The following is a 12,561-nucleotide window of genomic DNA, read 5'->3' on the forward strand; positions in this document are numbered from 1 at the left end:
ATGGGCTTCAGAACAGACGGCGAAAAAACATAGAGGAAAGGAGCAAGAAGTGTGGATTCGTTACGATGCCTAAGACACTCGAGCCTCACGTGGCAAGTGAAGCCTCATGGCCGGAGCATGACATGTGCTAGAGCGGTGAGGCAGTGGGAGATCAGGCCCACGTCTGCTCTGCGGCGGATCAGACGCACCAGGGCCCTGATGTGGCAGCGGATACTGGGACTGGTCCGGGCCTGCCGGCATGGTGTGGGATACCCAGTGAACTACAATGACCCGGTCCCAGAGGAACAGGAGATGGTGTGCCTTGAGGTAAGGGCACGTTTTAGTTTTTGTCCCCCCCCTGTCAGCATTACTGTTTGTAAATTAGAGCGTCATTATCATATATGCACTATACTGGTAATTATTGTTATTTTAGAGCCAATACAGTGAAAACTCACCAACCAGTCAAGTAAAACTACAGTTTTACATTACCGTTGACTATAATTTTTCTTGTTATTTGTTAAAAAGCTTGTTAGTTGTTCAAAAGAAGCAAGACATAACACAAGCCTGTCGCTGAAGTATTCTCTCCAAAAAAATAAGTTCGACAGCCTAATAAACTTGTGAGGTTCACAGTTACAATACATCTCCTCATATCTATCAAATGATATATGTTTCTTATTGTTATTCACCTGCAGTAAGTGATACATCCTTAATAATGTTGTTTGTTGTTGTTGTTGTTGTTAAGATTGCGGTTTTCTGAGCAGCTTCCTTTGCTTCTTGCCAAACTTCTATTTAGAGAAGTACTTCCAGTCTAAAAGAGGCCTAAGAAGATTAAAAGAAGATAGTGTGTCTTAAAATAGTGTGATACCAATCATTGGAAATCTAAATTAAGTTGTGCGGTCAGTCAAACAGACAGGCAGACAAATTACACAACGTTCCTATTCATTAGTGAGTTGAGAATACATTGAGTCATTTCCAGTAGTCTGAAATGCAATTTTGCTTAGCTGCTGAATCATTCTTGGGAAAATGAAAAAATAAATATTTGCAATAGCTTTCTGTAGTGAGGAGGACTATGTTTATATTCACACAGGACCAACAGCAGCAACTGATCCCGTAATCGAGTGGGAGGACAGAGGAGTCAGTTCAGATCATCACAAAAGCATCACACAAATTTGTTTCCTGGCCAGGTGTCTGAGAGCCGAACTGGAGTTTGTTGAATTACAGTCAAAACGTTTAGCATATTAACCACAATCCAACAGCAATAAAAGGATATAGAACACAACTGTAAGTGAATTAAAAGACAACAATTCAGCATTACAGTTCTATGAAATGTTTTGGACAAGTTGAATTGCAAATAAAGGATAGAAATTGATGCAGAAGAAAACATACACATGTGGATGTTAATACCGAGACATTACCTTCATGCTTCATTGCAGTAAAATAACACTAGCTATCGTCAGCTTTTCCAGTAGTGCAGCATGGACAAAACTCTGCAGATGGCCCACTGGCCATTGCTAATGTTATCATTTACACCCATGCTTTTCCTGCTGTGGAATCTCCATGTTAATTCATGGTAACATACCCAAGGCAAAAACAAAAAATGTTCCTGTACTCGTCAATGTTTAGAGTTTGGCCTTTTTGGCGTCCATAAATTCTTCTCACCTTGTCTTGTCAGACTACAGTAGCTAGAAAAACAAATACACATTTCAAAGTTAATTTTACTACACTTAGTCTATTTGTATCTGTATATTTCTACTAAATTCACTAAAGGTTAGCATGAATGCCCAATTAGCATTTTTAAACACAACATTTTAGACAGCGTTATTGCCTTAATGTATGTAATCAACTGAGGACGTTTCATGGTGATATCTATTAGTAAAAATGTTCCCCTCATTCACTTGTAGTTTTTCCCCTTATGGATTTTCACACTTATTAGATGGATACACAGAGGACAGCTAACGGAGGAAGGAACAGTGGTGTGGGACAATTGTCCCCAGACAGACTGTAACCGATTACATTGCAACCGACATTTTTCACTGCAGACATTTTACATTTTCACTGTAAGAAAAAGCTCAGGTGTAATTAATAACCTTAATGATGACTTCATTCTATTGATCTCCCTTGGATTAAGGGTTTCTGGTATTGTGAGTGATCCCGTATTTCATTGATTACCGCACATACAAAATATACAATAATTCACAAAAGGTGCCTAACTATCCCATTGATAATCATTCTCACAGAGTTTCATTCAAAGAGGGATGTGATTGGCCATGCAGTCAGTCCACAAATGTACTTACTTGAACCTATTAGGCCTATACCATGCATTGTGTTATTCATAGATATACATTTATCAAAACTTTATCTTTGTAGGAGGTTATATTTAGAGAACATTTAATTGTGGTAATGAAACCCTGTAATAAATTATTCCCATTAAATTTGATTCCTTAATTAAGTCTGCTCCAAAGGTAATTTCATGACTTATATGATGCTTTTCATTCGTTATTAAAGAGTCCAAGTAATTACAGAACTGACAACTGCCTGTCCTGATGAGGATCACTTGAGCAAAGAGTTTCTCTCCACTTGGTGACTGTTGACTTGTCTCAAGAGCTCCTGCACATTTAAAGATCACCGATGGCATTTTGAACTCAGCTATTTGTTGATTGGTGTTGTCATCTGTGTTTATCGTGCTTTTCTTTTTTTATTTCATGGTTGCAAACGGAATATTCTCTCAAGGGGCAATGAAGAAATAAATGTTACATCAAATAGCAGTACAATAACAATCCTGCAACATTTATATTGGTGACCTTCAAGAGAAAGGTCAAATGCAATCACAGGATACTGTGTGCGCGAAGCTACAACAACATTTTCAACTGCAAGCCTCAGAAATGTGTTGAAATGAGCCCAATAGAATTGTGTTGACTCATAATAGATGGTGGTAATTTGGACAATCAGTTTGTATGGAGACATACTGCCTAGAGTTAGGTTGATAATGTGATGTTGAAGTAAAAAAAACAACAAAAGAACAGACTGGGTCACAAGGATTAAGACACTGATGTGTTTTATTAAATTGAGCCTGGCATTAACAGTGCAAAGAACAACTCGATGAACACACCTGGGGGACTTTCATTAGAAGAACAACGTCAACCAGAAATGAAATCAAATGGAGAGTTTGTGCCCTCTTCGTCGCCAGGATTAGACGATGTATCTTCACGTTCAAAATGCTCACAGATGCCATGCATTATCCCTTGAGGTGTTCATCCCCGGTGCATATATCTGCATGTTGAGCTCTAGTGATCAAATCTACAGTTAATTCTACTTTCATCAAAGCTTCGCAATGCTTTGAATCATCTTAATCACTCGCTGAAAAGACTTTATTCATCTTGTCCCCCAGCTTTGGCGTCCTACTCCTCCATGTGACCTTGTGTATTCAGACTCCCTCCTCCACTTGGCATTGTGCTCTCAGAAGGAAAAGTCTGTGTGTTCGTCAAAATCACCACAGCATAAAGCATCTTGCGTTACTCGTGCGCGCATCTGTGTGTGTGCGTGCGTGCGTGTGTGTGTATCAATCTCTCACGGCTATTTGTGGGTTTGTGTTGCATAACATGAGCACAGGGGAAGGTGTTAAATGAAGTGTTGTGGAGAAAGTCACATGTTCATATCTCCGGAGGGTAACGACGATTTGTGGATGCTAAGGGCATGCCCCAGTTCAGTACAGTAATTAATGTGGACAGGAAAGAAATCCCTTCTTTCCCTTTTTTTTGGACCAGATAACAGAACAGATGAATGCTTAATCCTTAACTGGTTCAATAGGCAGTATAATGGAGCAGCACCAGGTCTGTGCGAACCCTGTAAGAACAGTTCTCTCTGTTTTGTATCACAGGCGCTCACATTTTTGCAGCACTTCCCATTACAATGTGGGGTGGATGACATTGATTTCAATAGCAAAGAGAATTTCAACAAAAATGGGACCCATGCAGCGCAAATATATTGGTGTAAATTAAACAGATAATTAGATGAAATGCAGTATGTTGCGCGACACATTTGCAGAATAGGCAGGGTGCCATCTGGTGTTTGTACTAAGCAAAAGCCAATGTGCACCTCTACATTAATAAAATCATATTGCATTGAAAGATATGTGGGGAAATCTACATCCCAATATCTCCGGCATAACTCGGCATCAAATAGACGTTATACTGGCATAGTTTTAATACTCATACAAGCATGTCAAATCTTATCAAAGAGATCATAGCATGCAAACGTAGCCGTGCCTTTCATTAATTCCTACGACCATCGAGAATCTATGAGTCAGTCAGTGCGCATGAAGAGCATCATGTTAGTGCTGCAGTTTGAGCTACCTTCAGATGGCAGTGTTGTCTTCTACATCAGACCTGTGCTGTAGATTACAAGGCACAGAGGAGCCTGGCAGTCATCTGTTAAAGAGTTAAACTAAACGACTAAATGCAATGCACATCTTGCCATAGGAGTAATGGCAACCTCTGCCGTTAACAGGGACAGTCCAGATACACCTTGTTGTGGAGAGAAGCAGTGCAACAGATGTAATGCCTATTAACATGTTTATAAACTGCAGCTGTCATCTCTGAGTAATCTATTTAACTCAGGTTAAGACAACTGTATGGGTGCTACAGATTCAGGATAAAAACAACAGAACAGATCAAACAGACACATGTATAGATGCATGTATGGGTCTGTGTGTGTATTGTGCATGACTGTGTCTGCATTGACAGAAAGGTTGTGTGTGTGTGTGAGTGTGGGTGTGATTATGCAGTATGAGAGTGTATGTGACAAGAGGATTAAAAGTCACACAGTGTTTACAAAATAATACAACAGTTTGGTACACTGCATAGACCAGCCAGGAATGTGTAAACACAGAGCTCACAGTCGACATGTAAGCCTAAACTTCCCAAATGATGAAATATAGGCTGTCAAAGTCATGCTATCCTTCAGGGAGGTTTAGTTAAAAAGAAATGCTGCAGTCTATCAGCTACTGGCTGTTTCAGCACCATAGACAGCGACTTCAGGCAAAGGCTCATTGGGCGCATGTGCCAACGAAATTATAGCTTTTTATTTTATTTTTGGGGGGGAGAAGGTGGGGTATATTTCTGGATATTTTAGGTTTTGTATATGGCTTTAATGTAACAAACGCTCACGATAAGTTGATGGGTGTTTGTCTTACTGGTTAGTTTGTAGGCTTCATTTTTGTCCATGTTCTTTATTATGAACTGACATGCAGCCGTCATTGCTTGCATAGCCCGTTCCCAGAGTCTATCGCGTACAAGGCAGGGTAAAGGACCTGTACTGTAAAAACCTGTGCCATACAGTCGGGGTTTACGCTCTTTACTGGGCTACTACGAGCTGGAGAGAAGACGCATGCGTACTGACTTGAAGCAGCCGGTCGGGGAAAAAAGCCTTATGTGCCATCGGATGTAATCAAGGCAAAGAATTACCTCTTCTCGCTGTGCATACATGGTGAAATTGTAAGTACTGGTGTGAAACTGATGTATCAGTGCACGGACATTTCTCGAGCGGAGTATTTAAGGCCGTTTCCCGGTATTTTAAATGGCATGTCACTATCTTGCTGTACAGTGAGCTTTTAACAGATCTAGGCAGTGTCTTTTTGGTGGTTGTCCAGGGCGAAGAAGCTCTACGGTTCTTCGTGGTGGCACTTTCCATTGATGTGTTGTGCGAGTTGCTGTTGCAATGGTTTCTGCTGATAAAATCGCTCAGGAACCATTACATCCCAGCGTCGTTCACATTTCTGCTACGGTAAGATTGAATGAGAATAGCGGTTTATTTGGTGTTATCATGATTTATCCTCTGAATGGATACGACCACCCCCACCCCCCATTTCATCGTCTTATAGTCAAGCCATAGCGTATATTGCAATTGTGTCAGCTTTGAAGTACCCGACACCTAAAACGCGTAAAATATGCCATTTGGCAAGACGCACGAAATATGCAGCTGAAGCCTGCTCTGAATCTGAGTGAAACCGCGCGCGGATCCATTTTAGAAATGGCCAAATGGTATTGTATGCACCGAAAGGCTGTGATAGAGCGATGCTGCGGTTATAGATTTGCAAGCTGCGCCTTCAGGCCCCCCTCCCATGTACCAAATCTCCTGACATTTTTTTTTTTTTTTAAAGCATCGTTTCTTGTGTCAGGTAGTAGCTGAATGATGCCGTGTGTTGGAAGCGACAGCTTTGTTACATAAATGATCTGACAGGATTTGGCAGCGTCTGACCTGATGACACATTCGTTAAAACCAGACAAGAAGTAATTCTGTGAGAAGAGCCTGTCTGTATCTATAGGCCTACAAACCTTAAAAGAGATTATGTTAAAAAAAAAAAAAAAAAAGTCACAGCTATAGACAATTTAAAATTTTAGTACAGTAATATCCCAATGTCCATGATAAATGTAGCCTAAGGGTGCATGGCAAAGTGACACCCGACAAGCAATAATTTAAAGACAAATATTTGCATTATTTCCATGTGTATTTAATTCATTGCTCAAGCCCAGTGAGCATTGCAGATCTTGTAATGCACTGTTCTTTTGGATTATGAACATTGAGCCCACGGTCATCAATCCATCCCTTTTACCCATGCAGTTGGAGGGTTTGGGCACATGCAGTCAGTTTTAACAACAGGGGCTGAAATATGATAGATGGTTGCCAATTATTCTTCCATATACTTTCCCCCTGAATGGATCAAACAGCATTCCAAACTCTGGGCATGCCAGCACACGCTCCTGCCAGAGAGCACCAGCAGCACTCATACAGTATAACACATACTATAGGTGGCAACTGGTGAGTGGTAAATGAAATACATCTAATGTATGTGGTAAAATGGATGCACTGTCAGGATGCCACACTAGACTTTGGTCTCATTATGCTGGCCGTACCATCTGTATTGCACCGGCACTGATTTTTAGGATAAACATCCATTGCAGGTCAAGACAGTTTCTGACCACAAGATAAAATATAAATATATATATACAATATTAGTTAAAAACAATTTCTGACATCTAAAACACTAAAGTCAGTGCCTCTCCTCTGTTTGTAGCCCATGGGATCAGAGCGGATGGAGATGCGAAAGAGGCAGATGTCGGTGCAGCAGGAGTCGGCAGCGGGGGGAACTGTACCGGCCCAGCAGGGCCAGCCGGGCCAGGCCAACCCACGGGGCTCAAATGCATGTTGCTTCTGCTGGTGCTGCTGTTGTAGCTGTTCCTGGTAGGTCTTCCCCACCGGAGAATTTGTTCGTTGTGGCGCAGCATGGCCGAGATTACTGCACACAGGACAGCACAGCCTGAGCTATACTGTGTCTTATGTTCTTGATTTTTTTTTTGCATGTGATCTGTAGACACTTACCCTGCAGCAGTCTTATGTAAACAGCAGTTACTTATCTGCTGACAACGTGAGAAGTGGGAGCTCCTGAAATATTTGCAGTTCAGTAAACTTAGTGTGGATGAAATCCAACCAAATCAGACACAGTAACAAGACATCGCAGATACAGAGAAATAGCTGAACTTCGATAATAAGCTGACTGGCAATGACTAGCATGAGTATTTACTGCAACTGTGTATATATAGATAATCTGAATATGTATTGTATCTATTTGCTATCAATTATTGAAAAGTTGTCTATTGCAATTTCCCAGACCAAGGTGATGTCATCAACAGTCAAAACCCCAAAGATGTAAAGTTAACTATCAAAGAAAGCCAGCAAATATTTTGATTTGAGAATCTGAAAGCAGCAGCATTTTGGTATACATCCTTAAAAAAAATTGATCGTGCCAAGTCATTTTCCGCCAATCAACTAGTCACTAGTGATGGTTTCATTTGCTTGTAAAATGTTAATGTTAAACGAGAATGGAAATTATTTTAAAAAATTACAGTAAGATGACATAATATCACATGAATAACTTCTTCAGTCCAGTTCATGATCTGTCTGTCTACGTAATAGGAATGAAGACCGGGATGAAAGGAACCGAAAGGCTTCTTATGACGTCAAGGAAGGGACCGCAGACTGTGAAGACTGGTCAGTTGATTTCACTGCACAAAAAATGCCAAATTTACAGAGGATATTTGTCGAAATAAATGTTGAAATCACTCACCCCCATGTTGTCTATGCTCTCTGCAGCCCAAAGCCCACGCTGGAGGAGGTGCGCTCGTGGGGGCAGTCGTTTGACAAGCTAATGTGTTGCCCAGCGGGGAGGAACGCCTTCCGGCAATTTCTTCGCACCGAGTTCAGCGAGGAGAACATGCTCTTCTGGTTAGCCTGTGAGGAGTTCAGCAAAGATGCCAATAAGACTCCGGTAGAGGAGAGGGCTCGTGTCATCTATGAGGACTACATCTCCATTCTCTCGCCTAAAGAGGTCTGACAGCTCTTGATTTGACTGTTATTAAAAATGTGTTAATCTCAAGAGTGAAACGTCCTAATAAGTGACAAATATTCATCGTTCTTCAATGTCTTCATTCTCCATGCCTTCAAAGTAATAATTTGACATTTTGGGAACATTTTGCATATAGCAAGAGAGAAAGAGAGCAAATAAGTTAAGGGAAAAACCACCAATCCTTGTGACTTTCTTCTGCTTGCAAACAACAGAAACATGCCTCAAAGCTGCGCTGTGGTGCACTACAAACAGGGTAAAGAGCCCAGAACTACGTTTTTAAAAACTGAGGCTCCAGGCAATAAGACATGAGGCATCAGCAGAATGGTCAAATTGAGGGAATCCTTAAACCCAATGTGCCAATCTGCACCAAGCATTTTATCCCAATGTCAGTTTAAGGCTTAATATAGTTCTAAAAATTACGCTAAATCACTTTGATAGCATTCAAATTGAGTTATGGTAGAAAGCGATGTTGTATTATCTTTGCACGTGCCTTAGCTAATAACAGTAACTCGCTAACAGACCGCTTACAGCAAACTTATCCAATCCCATCATCATTTTAGTTATCAATCGCATCCTTGGTCTACATTTTTTGACATATTGAAATCTCAATATGTCAAAAAATGTCTCAAAATTTCAATCTCATATTGAAATTTTGCTTAGCAAAAAGACTGAAAACAGAGGGAAACAGCTAGCCTGGCTCTGTCCAAAAGTGACACAATCCACCTCTGAAGCTTAATTTCTAATATCTCATAGCGTGTTTGTTTACTCTGTACAAAACACAAAGTATATGCTATGCTATGCTAAGTATATATTTTGGGCTAGTGAGCGAAGACCACTGAAAGTTACATATATATTATAACCGAGAAAGATTTTGGTTTTTAAATGCTGATAGGTGGATTTTGTTCCATTGAGACAGAGCCGGGCTAGCTGTTTCCTCCATTTCCTGTCTTTGTGCACTGTAAGCTAAGCTAACTGACTGACTCAGTTACTTCAGACATGAGGGTGGTATACAATTTGTCATCAAACTCTCACTAAAAAAAACAAATAAGCTCATTTCTCAAAAGGTCAAACTTTTCCTTTTTAGACAGTTTGTCATTGAGCATGTGAAGATTCTGTGCTCCCTAATTCCAACCCCTGTTCTTGACTCCCAGGTGAGCCTTGACTCCCGTGTGCGTGAGTCGATCAACAGGAACATGCAGGAACCCAACTTGCAGACGTTTGAAGATGCCCAGCTGCAGATCTACACACTAATGCAAAGAGACTCATATCCCCGCTACATGAACTCCCAAGCCTACAAAAACCTGCTCAACACTCTGTCAGAGCAGTCCCCCGAATCTTAGGGTGGTGATGACCTGTGATATTTTAACTGTCTTTATCCCCCCCACCCCCTCATGCCCCTCACCCTCAATCCTGAGTCCCTTTTTTAAATTTTCTTTGTATGTTCAGTGTAGGATTACATGAACCTGGCCTCGGGCCTGGCCCCTCCCAGGGATTTCAGCGCTATTGTGATCTGCACCTGACTGAAGACACTCAGGTCTTAAAACTCCCGAGGGCTCGACATCACAAGTACTGCTACAGATCAACATAGCAAAACACTCCAAAGGAATATGAATACATTTTGTTTCTGTTTTTTTTTTTTTTCTTTTTTGATAGAAATAATCTATTTTATTTGTGTTCAGAGTTTTTTATGGTCTGTTGTTTTTTGTATGATTGTTTTGGGGGGGAAATTATTCCTACTGTAGACTATATATATACATATATATATTTATGAGTTTGTAAATAGTAAAAATGGAATTGTGGGTATTTTATGTAGAAACGCCTGGTTCTATTCACTGCGTATGAAAATCAAAGCTCAAGTCAAAGGCTACACGTTAGCTCTACTTGCAGGCAGCTTTGTGGGGTACTGTATGATTTGACCTTGGTTTGACCCTGTTTTGTAATTTAACCTCACTCTTCGGTACCTGTGACAGCGACTTGGCAACTCCAGTTCGTGTAAAAACTGTGTGGGATTGAAAAAATGTGGTTATCAATGAAGTTATAGAAAGTGACAATGGCTCTAATCACAGTGTGCAATTTGTTTCCATAAGAAACACAAATCAATTATGGAAGTGTATTTTTACTTTCTATACTCAGTCTTAACCACAGAAAAATGCCTATTTAAAATAGATTTTTTTTTATTCACGTGTTACTCGATGCACACATTTAATATAGTTTTACCAGTGTGACACACAAACTCAAGTCATTATATTTACCAGATAAAGTATTTTTTATGTATTGATATCTATTGCCAATACAACAAAACCAACACGTTCAAAGGATATATAAGTTCTATTGTGGAATTAATAATTCTGTTAGGTCACTGTCATAAAATGTAGAAATTTGGGTTTATTTTATGGCTCTGTAATTTCCTAATAATTTCTGGGATGCCAGTCTTTGCGCTAAGCTAGGCTAAGCTAACCAACCTCTAGTTGTAGTTTTACATTTAGCGAACATTTAAAAGAGAGGTAAAGTATATATATATTGGGTTGAAATGGAGCGCTAACCAGCTGCTGGCTGTAGCTCCAAATGTACCATAAAGACCCGAGAGTGGTATTGATTTTCTAATCTAACAACAACAAGTAACATATTTCCCACAAATATCTGCTTTAAATCTACATTTGTCAACTGGTACGTTTGCAGAGACAATTATTAAACAAAAGAATTGTGATTTTGACATTTGTTGACAGCTGGTGGAGTCATCTGTGTATCACCCTGCGGGATTTTGACTTTAATAACCTCACCTGCAATATGGAAGCGACGCTGGGGTCCGGCCAGGTCAGCAGCAACACCAAAGCTACCATGTAAACTGTGTTGATATGTAAAATGAAAGGCATTTCCATTGACTGAAATTGGAGTTGCCAAGTATAAAATACGTTAATGTATTCTGATAGTTTTAGTTAAATTACTTTGTTGCCTCACAAACATGTCACTCAAAGACAAGATCCTCACATGGGGAAGTGCCTTGACATTCAATTTTATGACATCTTTCTCATGGGCAACAGTTGTTTTTAGACTCTTGCCATAAGAGTGGTAACTGGAGCATGAGGCCAGGTTACTGGTAATTGTCCCTCTCTTTGGCCAAATTATCACATGTTTTGTCTTGATTCCTTAGTCGTGACTACACTGGTCCATTTTGGTAGCGCTACCAAACAGTATGGTGGCGGGTGATGACAACACATGTCTTTATTTGCTGAAGACAAACAAGATCAATGGATAGGGCTGTTTGATCTGAACTTCTCGCCGACCTGTGTTCTTCGCGGTGGCACTTCTACTTGTCTTAGAATAACTTTAACTTACTGTGTGCAATTTGAGCTGATGATACACCGAGCAGATCAACCTCAAAACACAATCCAAGCCAATGGTTTGGAGTGATGCCTATAAATGTTGTTTCTTCTTCTGTTTACTATATGAAATGTGTTATTTTGCTCTGAGTTTACTGAAGAATACATAAAAAAAATAATAATAATGTGAATGTTTACAGTATTTGGTTTCGTTTTTTTTTTCTGCTACTCTCCAAGAAAATACTGACTTGTGGGCATTTTGATTAAGATAAAAATAAAGCACAATAATTTTACTGACTCTGGCATGATTTGATCACAAAACCACACGACAACAATCAAGTAATAACTAAAAATCCCCATACGGTTGAGAGCCTTAAATCAGTTAATCTCATGGCAAGCATCAAAGGATTTTAATATAGCAGCAGATAAATAAATTGATTTGAAGGCAACATTAGCTAAATTACTGTCCAGTAAATAATTATGTTACGTCCAAAATATTAGGGACTTTCTCCATCAAACAAGTTTGGGCCTTTTAAACGATCCGAAAATGCACATCTTTGTTTTATTGCATTCATAATTCATGCCTTTTAAACCATGTATTTGAAGGGGAAAAAAAATATGTTGTACACAGCTTAATATTGTATTAAATGAGTTAGTTTCTCAAGCTAAACGTTTAAACGGACTTAACCGTGTACAACCGATCTGGGTTCGGGCTGTGTGACGGTAAGGCGGCACAACAGCTCGTCAACGTGAAGTGGTTGCACCTGGCAATAAAAAACATGAACCTCGGAGGAAAGGAAAACAATTGTGTGTCTTCCCGGGTTCTGCCAATGACATTAGCCTGTGCCCAGACATTAATAT

The 12,561-nt window shown here is 39.9% G+C and overlaps 1 protein-coding gene across 4 annotated transcripts; it reads left to right on the forward strand.

Annotated features, from left to right (window-relative positions):
• The first annotated feature begins 16 nt into the window (after window positions 1-16).
• On the forward strand, window positions 17-11,973 carry rgs20 (regulator of G protein signaling 20). 4 transcript variants are annotated; one of them, XM_068602740.1, is made up of 6 exons: window positions 5,175-5,471; window positions 5,627-5,760; window positions 7,052-7,218; window positions 7,951-8,025; window positions 8,128-8,362; window positions 9,532-11,973. In XM_068602740.1, exons 2-6 carry the CDS (start codon window positions 5,695-5,697, stop codon window positions 9,718-9,720), a joined length of 732 nt encoding a protein of 243 aa, XP_068458841.1. In that variant the 5' UTR covers window positions 5,175-5,471; window positions 5,627-5,694; the 3' UTR covers window positions 9,721-11,973. The 4 variants fall into 4 exon arrangements, with proteins under 4 accessions (XP_068458824.1, XP_068458841.1, XP_068458833.1 ...); XM_068602723.1 differs by lacking the exons at window positions 5,175-5,471; window positions 5,627-5,760 and adding an exon at window positions 17-306; XM_068602732.1 differs by having other exon boundaries at window positions 5,175-5,760.
• Window positions 11,974-12,561: the final 588 nt, after the last annotated feature.

The sequence above is a fragment of the Clinocottus analis genome, unplaced genomic scaffold (genome assembly GCF_023055335.1).
Source record: "Clinocottus analis isolate CAN_PGR_092001 unplaced genomic scaffold, fCliAna1.0.p SCAF_11, whole genome shotgun sequence".
In the NCBI taxonomy this organism is placed as follows: Eukaryota; Metazoa; Chordata; class Actinopteri; order Perciformes; family Cottidae; genus Clinocottus; species Clinocottus analis.